This window comes from Rhinichthys klamathensis, unplaced genomic scaffold (genome assembly GCF_029890125.1).
Source record: "Rhinichthys klamathensis goyatoka isolate OS25496 unplaced genomic scaffold, OSU_Roscu_1.1 h1tg000172l_1, whole genome shotgun sequence".
In the NCBI taxonomy this organism is placed as follows: domain Eukaryota; kingdom Metazoa; phylum Chordata; class Actinopteri; order Cypriniformes; family Leuciscidae; genus Rhinichthys; species Rhinichthys klamathensis.
In genome coordinates, this window is record NW_026606702.1 from 894,620 (window position 1) to 917,348 (window position 22,729).

General features: G+C 42.5%; 1 protein-coding gene across 1 annotated transcript in view; it reads right to left on the minus strand.

Moving 5' to 3' along the window:
• arhgap20b (Rho GTPase activating protein 20b) overlaps positions 1 to 17,914 on the minus strand; it is a 68,180-nt gene extending 50,266 nt beyond the window's left edge. Inside the window, exons 1-2 of the mRNA XM_056260069.1 lie at positions 17,671 to 17,914; positions 16,538 to 16,605 (exon numbers count right to left, since the gene is read on the minus strand). Coding sequence (XP_056116044.1) covers positions 16,538 to 16,605; positions 17,671 to 17,760 — 158 coding nt within the window. The 5' untranslated portion in view covers positions 17,761 to 17,914. The remainder of the gene's footprint in view (positions 1 to 16,537; positions 16,606 to 17,670) is intronic.
• Between the last annotated feature and the right edge of the window lie 4,815 nt (positions 17,915 to 22,729).

Consider the following 22,729-nt stretch of genomic DNA (forward strand, 5'->3'; position numbering starts at 1 on the left):
TAGTTAATGTTAACTAATGTAGTTAACTAGAGTTTAATAAATTGAACTTTATTGTAAAGTGTTACCGATTTGTTATACACCGATGCAGATGAGTTCAGTGTTGGACAGATAAGTTGTTTTAACCGTTCATTAAATGGAATCAGTTCAAAGGAGTCATTAGAAAAATCTCCGAATGCTTCACGTGAAACTTCGGTCTTCTTACCTTTTACCATCGTGTCAATTCTCGATTTATATGCGTGCAGCGTGAGAGAGCGAGAGCAAGACTGTTTGAAGACTGTGAGAGTGCGCGCTGCGAGCGACCGTCTGTCTCTCTCTCTCTCTCTCTCTCTCTCTCTCTCTCTCTCTCTCTCTCTCTCTCTCTCTCTCTCTCTCTCTCTCTCTCTCTCTCTCTCTCTCTCTCTCTCTCTCTCTCTCTCTCTCTCTCTCTCTCTCTCTCTCTCTCTCTCTCTCTCTGCTCGTTCTTTCAGTAATATGAGCCCTGTCACTAGTGATGGGCGATACTGCAAATTTCTGTATCGATCCGATACCAAGTAAATACAGGGCCAGTATCGCCGATATCGATACCGATACTTTTTCATTTTAAAAGCATGCATTTGAACTTGTATGCACTTTCCTGTGCTAGAGCAGTGTGTCATGATTTATGAGGTGAATGCATCATTAATATGCTAAATCTGAACACGTTTTCATGACTACTAGTCCTATTTTGTGATTTGTGCTCTCAACTCCCCTTTAATTAGTCAGTGACTTTTACAAAACTACCCTAATTATAGTACTAGCCTACTAGTACTAGCCTACTGTTCAAAAGTTTGGGGTCTGTAAGATTTTTATTTCTCTTAGTAAAAACTGTAATATTACAATTTAACAATTTAACATAGGCTATCTGTTTTCTATGCCATAGTAAACTGTAATTTATTCATGTGATCAAGGCTGAATTTTCGGCATCATTACACTTTAATATGCTGATTTGCTGCTCAGGAAACATTTCTTATTATTATCAATGTTGAAAACAGTTTCATATTTTGTCGGAAACTATGAAACATTTTATGCAGAATTCTTTGATGAACAAAGTTGAAAGAACAGCATTTATATGAAGTAGATTTTTTTTAACAGTGTAAAACCCTTGACTGTCACTTTTGATCAATTTAATGCATCGATCCTTGTTGAATAAAAATATTAATTTCATAAAAAAGATCTTACTGACGTCAACATTTTAAATCGTTATGTACAGTTTTGGTTTGTTTATTGCGAAATAACTCCCGATTGTTTCTCTGACATCTAAGCAAGGCTTCGTTTCCCAAATGCACTGGGCATGTGAGCTCAGCGAAGCACCAGCATCGAACACTCTCTGTGATTGATTGGTTTCGTCTTGTATACAGATGACTAGGAGAAAAGGTTCTATCCTACACAATTACCCGCTAACATTCGCTTATTTTTCGCACTGAATTGCGTGCTAAATTAATAAAAAATTACTGGTAAAAAAAATACACATTTGGATCGATATTTTTATGTGAGGATCGATCCTTTTCGATACCACGTCAGTATCGAAGTATCGATACTTTAGGATCGATCCGCCCATCACTACCTGTCACAAGCGCAGCAGTCAGTCATCTATTACTCACTCAAATAAGGCTTTGGCGGTCGCCAAAAAAATTCAATGCAGGAAAAACCTCGTTTCATCTTCTCTCTTATTCAGCCTTATAGTCGCGCGGTAGTCAGCTCCCTGTCACGTGACAACGGAGCGCAGCGTAAGTGAATGGGAGTGATTGACAGCTAATATTAATCTATCTAAAATCTGCTTTAAAGTTAGGAACGTAAGGATGAAGTTTGATTGGATGTAATCGTTGGATAGAATGATGGTCCGGCCACCGCGTATCAGCGCACATAAGGTACACACTGTGCAGTAATTTGCGAACGTTTTGTAGAGAAATAAAAACAGGTCGCACCACAACCATTATTTGCACTCGCACAGATGCTCCCAAATATATTTTTAGGTCGCACAGATTAAATTTCAGGAGCATATGCGACCAAAATGGTCGCAATTTCGATTCCTGAGTCATCCGTTCCAATCTCCAAACATGCAGGACTCACAGAGAGAGCCTGGAAATCTCCCACTCGCTTGATAGATGCCAATGCCAACAGGAGAGCAGTCTTTAGCGAGAGTGGTTTTAGATCAACCGACTGGAGCGGCTCAAAAGGCGGTCCCTTTAGGGCCCTAAGGACCGTGGAGAGATCCCAAGGCGGCACCGAAGGGGGCCTGGAGGGGTTAATCCTCCTAGCGCCTTTCAGAAACCTTACCACCAGGTCATTTCTTCCCAGTGATTGGCCAGCCACCAAAGCATGATACGCTGCGATGGCTGCCACGTAAACTTTGAGCGTGAATGGGGTGCGGCCCGCGTCCAGTAGTTCCTGCAGGAAAGAGAGTACCACAGATACCTCACATGACTCTGGGTCAACTCGATTTTTCGAGCACCAGCTGGAAAAACCCGACCACTTCAAAGCATAAAGGCGCTGAGTAGACGGGGCCCTTGCTTCAGAGATTGTGCTTAAGACCCTGTCAGGGAGGTCCCCGGGTACCCATTTAGGGGCCACACACGGAGGGCCCATATATCGGGTCGGGAATGCCATATCGTTCCGTTGGCCTGTGTGAGGAGATCGGTCCTCATTGAAACAGGCCAGGGGATCGTGTCTGACAACTGAACCAGCTCCGAAAACCATGGTCTGGATTTCCAGAGAGGAGCCACCAGAAGGACTGGGCATCCATTCTCCCTGACCTGTTCTATGACTTGTGGGATCATCAAGACGGGGGGAAAAGCATAAAGGGGGCGGGTTGGGCCAGGGATGAGCCAGCGCGTCCCTGTTCTTCGAGAAGAACACCCTGCAGTGGGTGTTGGCTCTCGAGGCGAAAAGGTCGACTTCGGCCTCGCCGAACATCTCCCATATTAGACTGACCGTCTGAGGGTTCAGGGACCACTCGCTTAGGGGACTGTTGCCCTGTGAGAGCATATCCGCGTCCAAATTTTGGACGCCCGGGATGTGCGCTGCTCTCAGAGAGCTCAGATTGGCCTGTGCCCACAGGAGGAGGTCCCTCGCCATAGCATGCAGGTTGCCTGACCTGATGCCACCCTGGCGAGTTACGTAGGCCATCACTGACATGTTGTCCGTACGGACTAGGACGTGGTGACCCCTGAGGTTTGACAGAAAAGCTTTCAGGGCCAAACCAACTGCTTTCATTTCCAGACAGTTGATATGTAAGCTCTGCTCCGTGCTCAACCAGAGGCCGGAGGCAGGGTTGCCCTCGCACAGCGCTCCCCAACCCAGGTAAAAAAAAACACCTTCCTCCTGGAAACTATCCCCATGGTCACCCCATTGTGGTACCGAGCCCGCCAGGGAATCAGTGTTCTTAAACACCCGTGATTCACCATAATTCACAGGCTGCCTGACTGCCATGCATGGGTAGGCACACAGCGTTTCAGCCAGTGCTGCAGCGGGCGCATGCGCAGTAATCCCATGTGGAGAACTGATGATCCAGCTGCCATTAGACCAAGCAGTTTCTGAAATTTCTTCAGAGGCACGCGCTCGCCCTGAACGCGGCTGCCAGTGTCTGCACAGAGAGCGCGCGCTCTTGAGTGAGCCACGCTTTCATTGTCACTGAGTCTAAAACCATGCCCAGAAAGACTACAGTCTGGCTGGGGGTCAGTTCGCTCTGGTAATATTGATTGTGAGCCCCAGGCATTTTAGATGGCCAAGAATCAAATCCCTGTGAACTATCAGTTCGTCTCTCAACTGCGCCAGCACTAGCCAGTCATCGAGATAATTCAGCACGTGCACTCCCTGACTTTTCAGTGGGGAGAGCGCTGCATCCATAAATTTTGTGAATGTACGGGGTTGCCAGGGACAGACCGAACGGCAGAACGGTGTATTGATATTGTGATTGTGAAACATGCTCTTTTTGTGCTTTATTTGGGTCGCCGTGAAAACGGCGTTTGTTTGCAAAGGGCTCACTGCTGCGGGCCTGTTTACAATAATAAAATCCCCAGCCGCCTGAACTGAACAGGGAGCTGTGGGAAGTTTTGCTGTTTTTTTCGAGGGTGGTCCGGCTAGTGCGAGACACGAGCCCTATCTCTTTCCTCTTCGTGCTAGGACGACTTCGGAGGTACCTGGTCGACCACGACGCTGGCTCGCGGGCCTTGGCGCTGGGGGAGCGGGTAGCGCTTCGTTGACCTTGACTGGCGGTGGCTATCAGCCGCAGGGCGGGGCTGAGAGGCCTGCTTCACCGGTTTGGCTGGATGAGGCGAAGACGGTGGCATGGGCTTGCTGGTCACGGAGCTCGAGCATTTCGGCAAGAAGTGTCGCATGGCCTGGGACGCTTTCTGTGCCTCTGTATACCTCTCCGAGAATCCCTTCACCATCTGGCCGAAGAGACCGGAGCTGGAAACCGGGGCGTCGAGAAATCTAGTTCTGTCGGCTTCTTTGATCTCGGTGAGGTTGAGCCAAAGATGGTGCTCGAGCACGACCAAGCTCGCTGAAAAAAATCGCTGAAAAAGTTTGATGACTTTGCCCCAAAATAAGGTTTAAAAGGCCTTTTTCCACACAGGTTATACGTTTACTACGCATGCGCAAGGGTTCTCGTCTCCGCTGTTGCAAACCTAAACTGTGCGCATGCGGCAGTGGAACCAGACGATAGGCTTACATGTTTCCCGGCTTGACTGTTAAAAGTAGACGATTGGCTTTCCAGTGGGAGGGGCGGGGCATGTGCATACAACCGCCATCTTTTGCGTTACAGGGTTTCCCTATATAGTTGTATTGAGGATTGAGGAAGTGGCATGTCTCTATATAAATTGTCTCTGGTAAAAATCTGCTATAATGGCGAATTCGGGGGTCTATTATAGGCTAGGCCACGCCCCCTCGGTGGGCTCTGACGTTGGGCTAGCTCGTTGGTCGCACGTCAGAGTTGCCCGTGCCATTGGATGTGCAGTTGCTGCAGCACAGCCTATGAGCGTGCCAGACGCTCAGTGTGCTAGCTGTGCAGCTGCGAATGCGTTTTACATATAGGCTTCAGTAAATCGAGGAAAAGGAGTTTCCCCACTGCGTATATAGCTACGCAATACGAAGTGACCGTTCGAAAGGCAACATTCTGAGCACGTAAACACATTCAGTAATGTTTTTTTCAATGTTATGCATAAAGAAGTATAATTTTCGCTGAAGGTGGAAGCCACTTTCAGAAATCTGTCTACTTTATTGCCATGACAGCGAGCTGAATATTACAGTAGTGAAGAAAACACATATTCCTGCGTTTGTGTTCCTGTTTAAATTTCAAGGTGCAAGTGTATCTTCCATTGTAATTTTTACATTGTCTTTAAAAAAAAATTAGTTATTTAAATCAATATAAAAATTCATCCTACTGTCACACAAAAGACTGGCTTATAAAGTATAATATATATTTATTTGGCGGGAAGGTGGTTTATAAATGTATTTATTCATTCTGTGTGTGTGAATTTCAGTCAATTTTACATAAAACTACAATGATATGAACACTCCATCCAACACTTTTTTTTCACTGGATGCCTGTTTCTATGCCATTGTTGTCTTGTATGCTTTCACATACAACCTGTTGCTTCAGCTACAGTAACAAACCCTGTAGGCGTGTCTTGCATATTTCTAATTCATCTATGCTTTACAGAAATTTAAAATGAAAAACTAACAGCTTTCTGAAACTAGACACAAATAATTGCAAGATTTTTAGCTTTCTGTTATATTTATTCATTTTTCTCGTGGCACCTTGCCACTCTCTCTCTATCTCTCCCTCTCTCTCTCTCTCTCTCTCTCTCTCTCTCTTTCTCTCTCTCTCTCTCTCTCTCTCTCTCTCTTTATCTTTCTCTCTCAATCTCTCTCTCTATCTCTCTCAATCTCTCTCTCTCTCTCTCTCTCTCTCTCTCTCTCTCAGTGTATGCTGGGAAGTGGTAGTGTGTGGGAGTGTGTGGGAGGGTGATCACGTTGAGAGGGAAATTTGAAACTTTTTTCTTAACTATTCTTTTGGGAGCTTATTGGAAGCATTTCTATGTATTTTCTTTCGCAAAACTAGTTTGGGTTTAGTCTGTTATATTCTCAGTTTTTTGGTTCGTGTAATAGTCTAGTAGCCTATTGCGTGTCGGGGACGGAGATGGCGTCGCACGGGAGTGTGCAGACGTCGTCTCTGTCGCTCCGTCACGGCATCAGGTGTGTCACGAACGCTGGAGAGTCTGTGGAAGACGTGTTGTTGGATGTAGCTGAACGCGTTGGTCACGACAACATTGTTTCTGCATCCTGGATGAACAAAGCCGTGGTGGTTTTTCTCAAGGATGAACACCTCGTGAATCGTTTGATCGAAAGCGGGATCTCGGTAAGTGGTGCTTTTATTCACGTTCAACCGTTAGTAACACCAACAAGTAAAGTAACCGTTTCCAATATTCCACCGTTCATTCCCAACGCTGATATCGAGCGCGAGCTTTCGCGTTTCGGTAAACTTGCTAGAGGGATCAAAATGGTTCCACTTGGCTGCAAAAATGCGGCTTTGAAACATGTGCTGTCGTTTAGGCGACATGTATTTATGTTCTTAAACTCGCAGACTCTTAATGTGTCGTTTCGATGCATGTATGAAGGCAAGTCGTACATGTTATATGCGACCGCAGGTGAGATGCGATGTTTCGAATGCGGTGGTGTCGGGCACGTAAGGTTATCATGTCCCAATAGAGCCGAGGCAGGCCCGAGTGGAATTGAAACTGGAGTGCAAATAGATACACATAAAGATCAGGTTGTTGTGATTAATGCTGAGAATGTAAGGAATGATGAGGAAATTCTTACTGAGAAAGTAAATGATGAGGAGGTCTCTACTGAGAGTTTGAGGAAGGATGAGGAGTTGTCTGTTGAGAATGAACAAATGGATGAAGGTGATGTTGAAGTACAGATGTCTGAAATAAATGATGACGTGGGGATGGAAGGTCAAAAAAGAAGAGATTGTGTAGTGACTGAGTCTGGAAGCACCGAAGATCAGAACAGTGTCAGAAAGGTAAATTCAGGTGAGCCTAAAGAAAAATTACAAAAATTAGGTGAAGCTGAAATAAATGAGGAGGATGATGAGGATGGTGTTTTATCTGATACTTCAGATTTGTCAGATATCTCCTAGGTACGTTGTGATCAGATTTACTCTTTGGATGAAATTAATTCGTTTTTGGATGAGACTTTTGGAAAGGTTGCTGAAGTAAAGAGTTACTTTTCAGATGTGAAGAAATTTGAATTTTCAGTTCTATATTGGCAAAAGAGGTTAGGAGAAGAAAAACTGAGTACACGAAAGAGGTTTCGCTTAAAAAAGATTCTCACTAAACTTAGAAAGGGGAAAACCCCAGTTAAATGTAAACCAAATTGATTTTGTGAAATGAGATACAAATCAAAGGTGTCTTTGCAGTGCTTTCTGTTTTTTCTTTCTCTTTCTTTTCTCTCCTTATATCTTTTTATGGATATTTTGAGAATAGGATCTTTAAACATTAATGGAGGGAGAGATTGGAATAAGAGAGCAGTGATCTCAGAATATGTTCATCTCAAGGATATCAATGTTATGTTTTTACAGGAAACACATTCAGATAATCAAAATGAAATTGAATTGAATAAATGGTGGGATGGTGAATGTATTCTGAGTCATGGAACACATTTGAGCGCAGGTGTAGCGATTATCTTTTCTAAACATTTGGATTTAAAGATCCTATCTACTATTGAATTAGAAAAAGGTAGGGTTTTAATAGCTATAGTAGAAATTAAAGAGTTAAAATTTCTTCTTATTAATGTATATGCTCCAAATTTAGGTTCACAAAGAATGGAATTATTTGAAAAGTTAAACAGTGCAATAAGAAAATATGATGATGAAAAAATGTGTGTAATAATGGGAGGAGATTGGAATTGTACCACTAATTTTGTTTTGGATAGGAATGGGCAAGAACCTCATTTACAGTCTAGTAATATGCTTCTTAAGATAGAAGAATGTCTCAAGAACTAGAACTGAATGATGTGTGGAGAAGTAAGAACAAATTAACGAAACAATACACATGGGTTAAAATTTTAGATTCTACTGTGAAGGGAGCACGACTGGATAGAATATATGTGAATAAATCAGACAATAATAGAGTCATGAATGTTGCTATATCCCCTTGTGGGTTTTCTGATCATCATATAGTGACTATTGATTTTAGTACGAAAAATGTGTCACATCCAAGATCTTATTGGCATTTTAATGTCAAACTGGTACAGGATAAGTTATTTTGTGAAAAATTTAAATGTTTTTGGGAGAGTTGGACACTAGAAAAAGAACGTTTTGAAAATGTAATTCAATGGTGGGAGGTAGGAAAAGTCCAAATCAAGATTTTTTGTCAGCAGTTTTCTTGTAATAATACTGTGATTGTAAAGAGAAATATTGAATGTTTGGAGAAAGATATTAATGAAATGGAAAATGTAATTGATTTGAATGTTTCGGGTATGACTGAGGATTTAAAGAAAAAGAGATTGGAGTTAAAAACACTGTTAGAGGAAAGAGCAAAAGGTGCCTTAATCCGAGCCAGGATATCTTCCATTAAGGAAATGGATGCTCCAACAAAGTTCTTCTTTAACTTGGAGCATAAAGTAGTCAAACAAAAAAATATGCTTTACCTTCGGAAGGAAAATGGCACATTAACTTCAAACCCTATTGAAATGAGAAAAATCGCAGTGGACTTTTATGCTGAACTTTTTGGGCCCAAAGATTGTGATCCTGAGAGTATGGATCAGTTATTAAAAGGACTGCCTAATTTAAAACCTGAGGACAGAAAAACATTGGACAAATTGATTACATATGAGGAACTTTCAGAGGCTGTAAAGCAACTGTCCACAGGACGTGCCCCGGGAGTAGATGGTCTGCCTGCTGAGTTTTATAAATCTTTTTGGAATATTTTAGGAGAGGACTTTTACATTGTAATTGGTGAATGTTTTAAAAAAGGTATTTTACCTAGCAGTTGTCAAAGAGCAGTACTATCACTTCTGCCTAAAACTGGTGATTTAGGGCTGTTGAAGAATTGGCGCCCTGTATCTTTAATGTGCCAAGACTACAAAATATTGTCTAAATGTTTAGTGAATAGATTAAAAAAGTTTTTGAGTATTATTGTGAGGAATGAGCAAACGTATTGTGTTCCAGGACGTACAATAATGGATAATCTATTTCTAATAAGAGATGTAATGGACCTTTCTATGAGCGATGATTTTAATATTGGGTTCTTATCAATTGATCAAGAAAAAGCATTTGATCGTGTGGGTCATGATTACCTTTTAAATGTTTTGAAAACATATGGGTTTGGGGAAACATTCGTTTCTTGGATTCAGTTACTGTACAGAGGGGCCTCAGTAATGCTTAAGGTTGGAGGGGGACTGAGTTGTCCAATACCTGTTAAGAGGGGAATTAGGCAGGGTTGTCCAATTTCTGGACAACTCTATAGCTTAGTTATTGAGCCTCTGCTAATTAAGCTGAAAAATAATTTGAAAGGTTTTCATATACCAGGGGATTTTAATGGGTCAAGTATCTCTGTTTCAGCTTACGCTGATGATGTAACAGTGTTTATTACTGGACAAGAGGATGTTCAGATACTGTCTAGAAGTTTAGCTTTATATGAGAGAGCCTCTTCATCAAAGGTAAATTGGGCAAAGAGTGAGGGTTTTGTTGTGGGTCCATGGAGAAATGGTGGGCCTCCTAAGCTTCCAGGGGGTTTACAATGGAATACAGAAGGAATAAAAGTTCTTAGAGTATTTCTGGGTAAAGAAAATTATAGACAAAAAAACTGGGAGGGAATGCTGGAGAAGGTGTCAGCCAAGTTGTCTAGATGGAAATGGCTATTACCTGAACTATCCTACAGGGGTAGAGTCTTGGTTACAAATAACCTGGCCGCCTCCATGCTATGGCACAGACTAAATGTGCTGGATCCTCCAAATGAACTGATAAAAGTTATACAGAAGAAATTTGTAGATTTTTTTTGGTCAGGGCAACACTGGGTTCCTGGATCTGCATTATATCTGCCTTTACAAGAAGGAGGACAAGCTCTGATAGACATAAGAAGCAGGATTATGACTTTTAGATCGCAAACAGCACAAAGAATATTATATGAAGAGGATCTGGGATGGATTCGTGTTGCTTGTGCTATTTTAAGGACAGTATCTGGTCTTGGTTATGAGAAACAATTGTTTTTACTGAGACTTAAAGAACTGGACTTAAGTAATTTAACCCCGTTTTATCAGTCAATGCTGAAGGCTTGGCTTGATAACTTCAATGTCAACAGACATTTTTCAGAACCAAAGGAGTGGATTATGGGAGAGCCATTGTTTTACAATCCACTGATAGAAACCAGAACTCTGTCATCAGGAAGCTTGATGAACTGCCTGGCGGGAGCTGGACTCAAGAGGATAGGAGATCTGAGAGACCTTAAAGGATGGAAAACGGCTGCAGCTCTACAGTGTGAAACGGGTGTCCGATCTCTGCGTCTTCTGCAGCAGGTGTTGGAGGAGGTGCCGAGAGCATTGCCTGGGGTCTGCAGGGAAGCACTGGAAACTCAACCAGCTCAAGATTGGAGGAGAAACTATCAGTTCCCATCTATCAGTGTATCTGCAGCAGCAAAGGAAAACTATGAAGATGCTGACACAATATTAACTTTTAAGACCCCGGAGATGGGACAGTTTCGTGAAACAAGTAAAAAAGCGATCTACTTTACTTGTGTTAAAGTTGCCCATCAGACTGTGTTAAAACGAGTACGAGCAGGGAGGTGGACAGAAGTGTTTGGACCAGACTTTAAAGGATCCTGGAGGTCTCTGTACAAGCCTCCCATTGAGAAGCGTACAGCAGACCTCCAGTGGAGACTTCTTCATGGTGCTATAGCTACAAACAGACACGTGGCACACCTGAATCCAGCAGTGGGTAAAGAATGTCCTTTTTGTGGTATTGAAGAGACAATTGACCACTTATTTATTTTTTGTGTAAGGTTAGGTAGTCTTTTTATTGTTCTAAAAAATTTGTTTGAAGGTTTTGGTGAAGATTTTTCCAATCAGTGTTTTATAAGTGGTCCCAAATATACATATCATGAGAGAAGAAAAATATGCATATTAAATTTTCTGTTGGGTATGGCCAAAATGGCAATTTGGAAGACCGGAAAAATAAGTTGTTGGGTATAGGTACAGTAGATGCAGAAAATGCTTTTAAAGGCATGGTGACTGCTAGAATTAAAATTGAATACACATATTTTAAATTGGTTAATGATATTCAAAGGTTCTCCGAAATATGGTCTGTGGAAGGAGTTTTGTGTGAGGTTTTGGATGATATGTTGGTTTTAACATTTTAAAGGTGTTTGAAGTATAAATGCTATATGTGTATATTGTATATTTATTGTATTTATTTATGTGAATTTTTGGATTATATGATCAGATAAGGAATATGGTTTCTGGAAAAAGTTAAATGTTCTAATAAAGTCGTGTTAAGCCTCTCTCTCTCTCTCTCTCTCTCTCTCTGGCTGAAGCTCAGAGAGCATTTTAAACGATCCTTCTGTTGGTTTAGCAGAAACACAGACAGCTGCTCTTCTCTGCACATCTCTATTACTCTGATGATTGCTCTGTGTCCAATAACAGTGTATTCATTTTTTGAAATGTGTAATTAAAATCAATACCAATGATTAAAAATGTTGTCATTAAAGCGTGACATTGTTGTAATGATGTTGTGATGTTTTGTTTTCTCTCTCTCTCTCTCTCTCTCTCTCTCTCTCATCTCTCTCTCTCTCTCTCTCTCTCCTCTCTCTCTCTCTCTCTCTCTCCTCTCTCTCTCCTCTCTCTCTCTCTCTCTCTCTCTCTCTCTCTCTCTCTCTCTCTCTCTCTCTCTCTCTCTCTCTCTCTCTCTCTCTCTTCCAGCTCCTAATCTGAATGACGTACTTTGCCAGCTTTCTTATGTGTGTGTGTCAGTTGTTGCATTCCTGCCTATATAAGGCAGAGTGTGTCTTCTAGCCATTACCAAGGGATTGGTCAGATATAAGCAGTCAGTCAGTATGTATGTGTGTGTGTGTGTGTGTGTGTCCCATGCTGGCAAAATGCATCGGAGTGCGCATGGGCTAATTTCATTTTCATTTCACAAAAATGTGTTCTTTAAGCCCTCTTCTAGCGGAGTTTCTCCATGATTTTTATGCCCCAGTCCAAAAGCATGCGATGCCATTTCCTTTGGATTGGAGGATATTTTATTCACCGCGACGTCTGATTCTGAGGATTTCGGGCTGTGGCCGACACTCTCCCACCCAGCGGCCAGGAAGTGCGGCCTTCTGTGGCCTACACTGAGCTCGTGGATGTGTTAAACACGTGCTACTGAGAAACTTAACATTGGCGGGACGAGCCTCGCGATTCTCAGTCCTCCAAGCTTGATGAGTGTTTTCTGAGTGGTCAATCCACTTCACGGCCCTTTAGAAGAAAGCTGCCATTTTTTAGCGATCTTCACTGTGAGATTTCTAGGGCCTGGAAGCTGGAAGCAGCCTTTCTCCGTTCGGCTGACTAATGCTGCGGCCGCTGACTTCACCAACCTGGTTGGTTCTGTGGAGCAGGGCTACACGTGCATTCCAGCGGTTGAGGGACACGTTGGCCACTCACCTTTAGCCTATTTCCGCTCCTTCCTGAAGTCCCGCCCTCTTCTTCCTTAAGCCCTGCAGGACCACTTCCGCCCTCGTAGGCAAATACTACATGGTGGCTGGCCAGGCAGGTATGGCGCTCCATACCATGGCGATTCTTCAGGCCTACCAAGCGGACTTCCTTAAGGAAATGGATGAGGACAGGGGCCTTACACTGGAAGCGGTCAAGGAGCTCCGCAGAGCTACCGACCTTACCCTGCGTGCAACTAAGCACACTGCACGCGCGGTTGGGCAGACCATGGCAGGTTTGGTGGCTGTTGAGCTCCACCTATGGCCAAATCTCACTGAAATTCGAGAAAAAGAGAAGGTCTTCCTACTGGACACCCCTATCTCCCAGTAAGGTTTGTTTGGAGAGGCGGTCAATTCAGTGGTTGACAAATTCGAATTGCTAAGATGCAATCAGCTGCCCTTAAGCAGTTAATACCTAGGAGGGCTCGTGAACCTGCTACACCTTCCCCAGCGCCCAGAGACCGCTTCGCACACCGGAAAGAGGCCCTCTAGAAGGAGTGACGAGCCGAGACATCCCCCACCTTGCACGGTCCGTCCGATGCCCCGTCAGCGCCCCTGTAGACACGTTGACCTGAGGCAGCCAGCTAAACCCGCTGCTTCAGCTTCGCAGGGGCGTTCCTGATTCACGTGTCAGGAACGGAGAGATTTCCCCATCTTAGAAGGGAGGGACAGACCGCTGAAGCGTATCTGTTTCCCCTTGAGATGCTCTACGGATCAAAATCTGTTATACCCCCCGCCATGTGCACTTGGGGATACAGAGTCAGCCTGCCAAAACCTTCTTCCTGTATTGAAGGATGGAGATGCTCAAGGCTATCTCCCCTCAATACATCTTCTCGCTCAAGCTGTTTCACCCATGGAAGGCTTTCTCCCCGTGTCGAATGCTCCAGCCTCTATGCTAGACCCCGGAATGAGAGAGACGGTGACCTCCTCGGTGACCCCTGTGGGCAAATCTTCACAGTCAGAGGATGCCTCTGGCTCCTCCTTGGTCTCAGGTTGAATGCTCAGAAGAGTGTCTTTCCTGGGTGTCCAACTCGATTCTCTCTCGATGCAAGTCCGTCTGGCCCCTGCTCGAGTTTCCAGTCTCCGTGCGTGCTTGGCCCGTTTCAGGCTCGGCCATCATGTTGCGGTGGGAATATGTTGCAGGCTTCTGGGGCTCATGGCAGCAGCCTCTCCTGTGCTGCCTTTGGGCCCTGCCTCCTTCATATGAGACCATTCCTGTGGTGGATGAAACTCAGGGGCATCCGCACTTCTTGGTCTGCCTTCCGCCTGCTAAGAGTGTCACGCAGTTGCCTTCGTGCTCTTTGGAGGTGGAAAGACACCCCCTTTTTAACTTCAAGGGGTCAAGATGGGTGTAGTTTGCAGGTTGTCACGAAGAACGCCTCTTTGACTGGTTGGGGTACGGTCCTTCGAGGGCAGACAAGAATGTGGTGTTTGGATGGGCGAGCTTCTCTCGTGGCACATAAATTGCTAGAGTTGCAAGCCGTCTCTCTGGCCTTGGATCACTTTCTTCCGGCCCTGATGGGCTGTCATATCAGGCATTGCGCGCCGCCTACTCCTTTGGGCTCAAGACAGGTTTCTTTCGCTGAGAGCAGTTCACATTCCAGGGGACCTGAACGTCGCAGCAGACTTTCTGTCGAGACAGAAGCTCAAGTCAGGGGAGTGGATGTTGCACCGCCAAATAGTGGCTCAAATTTGGAGCATGTTCAGTGAGGCGGAGGTGGACCTCTTTGCATCGCAGGGCTCGACACAGTGCCCCCTGTGGTTTTCCCTGTCTCATCCGACGCCTCTGGGGATAGATGCCTTCGCTCATCCATGGCCGGATTTGAGACTGTGTGCATTCCCTCTGGTCAAGCTAATCCCTGCAGTCCTTTGCAGAGTGAGGGAGTGTGGAATCCGCCTCCTTCTGGTAGCCCCATTCTGGCCATCCCAGACGTGGTTCCCCGAACTGAGCTCCCTGGTGGAGGAGTCCCCCTTGGCAGATTCCTATCAGGAGAGATCTGTTGTCTCAGCTCCAGGGCAGGATTTTGCATCCTCGACCCGAGATATGGAGGCTGTGGGTTGGCCTGTGGCCGATAAAAGGGAATCACTAGCGACAGTGGGGTCTGGTCTTCCCGCTAATGTTCGGGAGACCATTGATAACGCTCGTGTGCCTTCTACTAGATGGCTGTATTTTTATAAGTTGAAGGTCTTTGAGTCTTGGTCTTTTATCAGTTGTTTTGGAGGGGCTATTAGAGCCTCCCTTTGAACCCTTGTAGTCAGCTCCCGGACCGGATTCTGACTCTCAAGGTGGCGCTTTTGTTAGCATTGGCCTCTCTCAAGCGTGTGGGGATCTGCAGGCTCTTTCTGTGAGTGAGCCTTGCATGGAGTTTTCCCCAGGTCTTGTGAAGGTGTTTCTACGACCTAGACCTGGTTATGTCCCCAAAGTTTTGTCCACATCATTCCGTTCTCAAGTGGTCATGCTTCACTCTTTCTGTCCCCCTCCTTTTTCCTCACCTGAGGTGGAGAAGCATCATTTGCTTTGCCCTGTTTGGGCTTTTAAAGGCATATGTGGACCGCTCTGGCCAGTGGTGCAAGTCGTCTCAGTTGTTTGTATGCTTTGAGGCCGGCCGCCCAGGGCTCGCCGCTTCTAAGCACAGGATCTCTCGCTGGGTGAGAGACGCAATTTCTTTGGCTTATGAGGTGCGGAAGCTTCCTTCACCTCTGGGCGTTAAAGATCACTCTACTAGGAGTATCACGTCTTCCCAGGCTCTTTTTAAGGGAGTTCCTTTAGAAGATATTTGTGTGGCAGCAGGTTGGTCCTCTCCGCACACTTTTGTTCGCTGCCAAGCTCCTCTAGCTGCCGAAGGAGCTTCTTCTTAATCGGTGGAAAATCTGAGGAGCAGATGGCGCGTTCACTGTATAAGAGTGAGTGAGGTAGCGCCGCTGAGAAGGTGCCCGCGCCATCAGCCAATGAATTGGCATGATTCTATTTGGGTTCAGACAATCAGCACTGCCCTAAGTGCATTCCCATTGCGTCATCGCTATGCAGCGTCTCGTTCCCTATTCAGAGAACATGGGTTACGCAAGTTACCCGAGACGTTTTGGAACCTTCATAAATTTTCCTGAAATTTTCTCAAAATCGACTTTGCTGACTCTTTTGAACTCAAACAGGTGTATCTCAGACATTTTTTGTCTGATTCCAACAAATGATACATCCTTTTGAAGGTATTTTAATAGAGAATGTGAAAATAACAATATCTCGGTTTTGAAAATGTGCTCTGCGACTCATTTTGCCAGCACGAGCCACATATAGGCCTATACTATATATACACAGTATAAATATGCCACTTAGATTTAAATCAGCTAGATCAAATACACACACACACACACGCACAATTTAATTGGCTATCTAAATGTGGACATTCATTTATTCATTTCTTAAACCTCTATTGTTTTTATACAGAGTTATAAATACTATGACCTAACCCTAAAGAAATTCTGGGGGTTTTTAAACAGAACGGGGGGGGGGGGGGGGGGGGGGGGGGGGGGTGGTAGCTGGCTTCTGGGTACAAATGTGTCCCCAAAATATGGTTAAGTAGGTAAGTAGGCACACATAGATCAGTCAGTCAGGAACAAAGGGGAAAAAGAGGTTTTTGATTTTCTGTTTGGAGTCAATTAAAGGGTAAAGGAGGAGAAGCCAGTGGCACAGGAAAAGAATAATGAGAGCATGTTTGTGTGTGTGAGGGGGAAGTGAAATGAGAAATTAAAAGAATATCAATTTAAAATGCCCAAAGACTTCTCAAAAAAAGAGTATGTTTGTATAATGTGTGTATTTGCTTGTTTATACATACCTTTGTCTGGTTTTGCTGAAAGATTTAATAACAGCGGTTTTTCTTCTTGGAATTGTGGACTTCATCATCTACAAATTAAAAGCAAACACAATTGCACACCAATTACATATACACATCGCAAAAAAAAGGTCAAAATCATCATCGGCAGCAGCAACAAAAGTACTAATAAATGAAGACAAAACAAAGAAACTATAAAATAATTATCTGTTCATTGAGAGAAGAAAATTCACACCTTTCAGATAATCTCTCTTCTTTATATGACATCTGGTGTGAATGCTTCACTGACCTTTCCATATTTTTATAAGGAAAGGTAGCACGGTTTGTCATTAGATGTTTTATTTTATTTATTTATTGCAAGAAAAAATATAATCACAGGCAAAATTGCAAAATAAGAATGCACAATATTAGTCTATTATTCTGGTTGACGCATTAAAACATCCCTATCCAAAATTGGCTAATGGAAATTCATAATTTTGAACAAATCCATAAGGATCAATAAAGATTTCCCCAAAGAATAAAATAAGATTATATTACAAAGGGCCCAACATCAGATTAGCTCACATAATGTTCCATAAAATAAAACAAAAAGATTTCTCAAGCTTTCATGTGTTAATATAAAAATGTTGAGTGTGTATCAGACACCGTATCCCAGTAAGCACATGTCAGCAAGACATATGTTAAAGATCTGGAAAGCACTGCATTCTAATTGTGACAGGGAATGTTTAGGAGACATACTGTAGAAGAGCAGATGGTCTTATTTAGTTGCAAAACACAACAAATAGATAATATCTGAAAAACATGTAGGCTACATGTGATGTCAGGACACATGGGTCTGAATAAAAAAAATATATATGTTTTGCACTGAAATAGCAGCAATTACCCCAAGGAACCAGATTTCATTTAGGTACAGAATTTCATATTTAGATACGACTGACCAGTGATGTGAATATCAGAAGATTAAATATGAGCTAAACGCATGCACTACCACTAAATGCATGGAGTGCACAGGTTTAAGTAAATGTCTCATGTATAGCTCACCTACCCTCAGTTTGAGGTCCATTCAAGGACACCTCATGTAAATCATCTGCTGAACTTACACAAACAAACCATTTGCTACCTCTATGTAAATTCACCTTTTCCTCCACAGGCCTGGTCACCGGTCCACTTCTGGTAGATTGAAGGTTAGTGCAGTTTGAGACCTTCTGATGTGGACTCATTTTCATCCATCTCCCTCAATCGTCCTTGGCAAGGCTGCTCTAAATCTCCTCATTCACAAAAAAAGAAAGAAAAGAAAGAAAAAAACATGCATCAATTCCCACAAAGGAAAGGAGCTTGAGCTGTCTTCGAGATTATATATTTATTTATTTTTTCCTCATAAAATAAATTGTAAAGGGGTTTGACTTTATCATCCAGATGAGAAGTTGTCCGGAACTTGGTGTGAGGAACTTTACCCACCCAACCCATCTCATGTCCCCCCACAACTTTTTCTTTTCTCTTTAATTTTCATTACTGTCCCCTTCCTTTCTCCCTCCCTCCTTAGCAAGGATTTCTCATTTCTTCCCCTCTCTCTCTCACACACACACACACACACACACACACATTCTTTCAGTCTCACTCTCTAAATATGGACATGGAGGTTCAGTGTTCTGTTCCACATTCACTGAAGTTCCAAGGCCCCCCACTGGATGTTACCGTCACTACAGAAGATATTACATTTAAGTAGAGCTTTGCAATCAACAGCAATTATGTATTTTAATATGTTGCTTTGAAACAGCTCATGATGACAACGTTAAAAGTCCAGCTTCACACTGAACATTCATTGTAGAACTAATGGCCACATCTCAAATGCAGTTTCACGGTTTATGGCCTAATTGGTGAACAAATCCCATCAAACAGCAGCTAAATTAGCCAGCTTTTTTAACTGGATTCTGTCAATCAGCAATTAATTTTAATCATTAATTAATTTTAAGGTTAGAGAAAACAATAGAAAATCGTTTTCAAACTGTATTTATAAAGTTTTCCTGTGTCATAAGGCCAGATGAAACTCTGCCCACTGATGCAACAGAGCTGCCTGACCAAGTTCTGAGTCACACAAGAGGCTATTATCAGGTTGCCTCCATCTTCTCACTTCCCTCACAACAAGATACAGCTCTGTATCATGTACATGGACGGACGGTGCCAAAATATACTCTTTTCAATGTCTATATTTATTTAACTGTTTTTGTTTTTACTTAAGTACTTGGATCTAATTGATTTGCCTTGTGTGATTTTGAAGACATCATTAAGACATAATTTGTCACTGCATTTGAGTGGCTCAAAGTAGTACTTGAAAACAGCACTTAAATGACACTTTAGAATGTGTACATTTCATTGCATTCGACATATCAAACCAAGTGGCATCTGGCAACAAATAAGGATCGACCTTTTCTTTTTACAATTTTTGGTTTAAAAAGGTCATCAAGTGTGTTTTTACAAGTGCAATGCACTGATAACTATCACACATACAATATATATATATATAAATCATTTGAAATGATCAGGTTTTGTTCTCAGTGCATCAGTGTTGTGTGTGTGTGTGTGTGTGTGTGTAGGCATCTTTGTAACGCGTAAAGTCTTTATAAGTGTGCAAGGGCCTGGTACACAGCTGGAAGAATTACCAGAGCTAAAGTTAAAAACTCCTTTACCTGATCCCATACAGAGTCAAAAGCACTCAACTTGCAAAAAGTTCACATTTAGATTCAAATTCATTCCTCTTTTTACCTTCCTTGCAGTATTATAAAGCACAACTTTGTACTAAGAAAGTCATGCAGAAGAGGCTGATGAAAACACTTGCTTAAGGCGCATGCTGAAGAAACAAAGTCAACTTCTCCTTTAAGACAAACTGAATATTATAACTTCCCCTTTAAGAGATGGGCCACAACTTTAGCTGGTTGAGTGTTGAAATGGTGATTGCACACACATCTGATTATTTACAGAGATATTGAAAACTCACCCACCCCGCACACGGCCACATGTACACACTACACACTCATACACAAACATATGCACGCACAACCTTACAATGAAGAAGAGAACCCTACGATTTCCTCCACAGGACTTTATAATCAAGGATTAACAAGCAATCAGAACTTTAGTGAACCGTGTTTAAATATCATCTAAAAACATGCCCAACTACACAAACACACAGTCACTTACGGACATAAGTTGTACACTTTCATGTCACAAACATGACCATCTTAGACACACACAATACTTAATACAGATATTCACATACGGTAGTAAAAGAGACATCTAAATAAATTCAGAAACGATTTTTATATTTGATGCTTTGATAGAAGCAGATGAGAACATCTATAAGTCTGTGTGCGTGTGAGAGTGTGATATGAGTGCATGTGAGTCATGACTGGTGCGGTTAGAACACTTTGCTGATCTATATCTGCATCTAGTCACACTGAAAAGCTGCAGTGAAGATTTGATCCTAACTAGAACCAAAACCAGCAGAGCACAGCACAACTCAAATACCTCGATACCGAGCATCTGAATAAAAATGTACCTTAAAATAACTCCTTTCTCTCTTTTTATAATGCCTTGTTCTGCTATTTTGGCTACTCCAGCAAACTGCATGACACGCAGAAAAAAACAACAAAAAAGAGGTGTCTCTTCGAAGGAAGCATCTTTTTCTTTAGAGTTGTGAAGGTGTAACTGAAGTTTCTCTCTCTCGTTCTTTCTCAAACACACTCTGTGAGAATCAGGCCTGAAATGTTGTTGCTGTCAGCCGCAGTGTGGAGGGTGGAGGCTGCTGAGCGGCCATGATTGTGAGTCAGAGATCACTGAACACAGGCTTAATGAGGAACAGAAAAAAAAGACTTTCATGTAATGTTCCAATCCATATTTTGACCCATCTCCATAAACATAAAATATCACGCTGATATAGCTGCACACATTTGCATGGTTGTTTCTCCTTCTGCTGCTTTTCTTAGCGGTTGGTTTTTTGTGCTCTTAAGTCCACAATATGAATGTACTGCGCATTAACATGATTGTCTTCATCCTTCTGGCACGTACACTTCTGAATTACATGCATGCCCTCAATAACACACTTCTTCCCAGGACTGCATTATCATAATTACAATACTTTGTAGTCTCATCAATTGCAAATGACCCCGAGCAACTACATTGCAAGATATTCACGTCCACAGTAGCCAGAGCTGTCACATATATTCATGTAAACAGGAACAAAATAATTGGTGGATCCTTATAGGACCACCTCATCAAAACGAGACAGTGGCTTCAGCAACTAGATAGAATCTGACAGTCTTGTACTTTAAAGCCACTTCACGAGTTCACATCTACATATAATCATTATGGGAAATGTTATGCGTACTTGGCGTGCTGTTCGGAATTTCTGCCCGAACCCAGAGTACTCCCCCCCCTTGGTAAGAGTATAGATGGAACTAGAGATGGAACTAAAAGCGAGGAGATGGGGTGGAAGTGGGATGTTGATAAACTGTCATGGAACAAAGGTGTGTTCTGCTGTTATTTAGCTTGTCCTGAGTTGATTACAGATTGATCTCCACTTGTGCTGATTGGGTTAATTATCTGCACCTGCTCCTCCCGAACCTTGTTAATAAAACATCATAAAATGAGGAAAATCTCACCGTGTTCGCACGTCATTATCTTTATATGGTAAGTCGTATAACAAATATAATAGTAGTTGTGCTAATGTAAACCAAAAATGCTTTGTTCACAATAAAACCTCATTTGGAGTGTTCTCCAACAAGCCCACATTTTCTGAGACCCCTGAAATATGCTAAAATAAATGACAAGCATCTCTGTTTTTGGCACTGTTCTTTTCATTGCAGGCAGCATCAATCTGGCAATGGAGATATGCAAGTTTTTGTCTCAGCTGCGTAAGGCAGAACCTCAAGCTGTCGGACCACTGATGCTGAATGCTGTGCGGTGAGTCATCTACATATGGAAAACATTTAAAAATACTAAACACTGACTTCACAAAATGTCCAAAGAGTGTACTGTCAACTCATCACTGAGGTAGTACTTTCAAAAGTATGATTTTGTGTCTTATCTACCCCTAAAGGGTGCATATCAGTACATTAAAGCATTTATATGCACCCATAAAGTACTAGTATGCATGCTTAATGTACTCACTTGCATATACATATATTACTGGAACAACCTCCAGTTAAGTTCCTTTCTCGAGGACACAACCATGGTTTTAAATCAGCTTTTTCACTCACTTGCCAATTTGACTACTACATTTTTAATTTAAACCCCATTCAGAACTTTTACTAGCCAAAACCAAAATACAAGATATAAACCAGATTTATATTTATTATAAAATCTGATGGATTAACTGAATTGCTTTCAATTATTGTTTACAGATATCATCAGGGGTGTAATTTGTGGGGGAGATGGGGGGGATATAACCCCCCCATTATTTATACCATGATCACAATATCAGGAGGCATACCCAAACTTCAACCCCCCCAATGTTCAAACCAAATCTACGCCCTTGGATATCATAGAAATAAATGAGCCATAAAGTGAATACTATACTTGTTGCAAAATTCTGTGGCTTCTCTTTTAAAACAGAAATTATTCCGTTGTAAACTCCAAATATAACTTACTACAAAATAAATGCTTAATGATAAGCACTCTGAGGATGTGTACAGGCTCACAATTCATAAAATAATCAGCCGTTTCCTTTCCTTTCCTGAGTACTGATCTCAGCTTACTGAAGAATCTCCTTAATTGACATCCGTTCAAAAAAAGTCATCCAGTTCTAACATAGCCATGTAAAAATAGCCATGTCATACAAAGTGACAGAACATAATCATAACCCGCCAAATAGGCTAGTGAGTTGATAGTGTTGCCCGCCCCAGTGGATTTTCACCCACATTTGTCAGGTTGGCGGGTGTTAATTTCACTCCCAGGACACAACACTGATAAGATATTTAGCTATGTCTACCAATTAACAGTTTGTTTAGCTTGCTAACTAGCCAAAACACAAAAAGGGTATGTGCCAACTATGACCGGTGTGTCTGTTCTCTGCCATGCATATGCATTGATCAATTATAGGAACATTTCAGTAATGCTCATTGACCTTGAGCACAAGAGACTATAAAGGCTCGTACACACCGGGACGAATATCGGCGCGCGTTATTCGGCAGCGTTTTT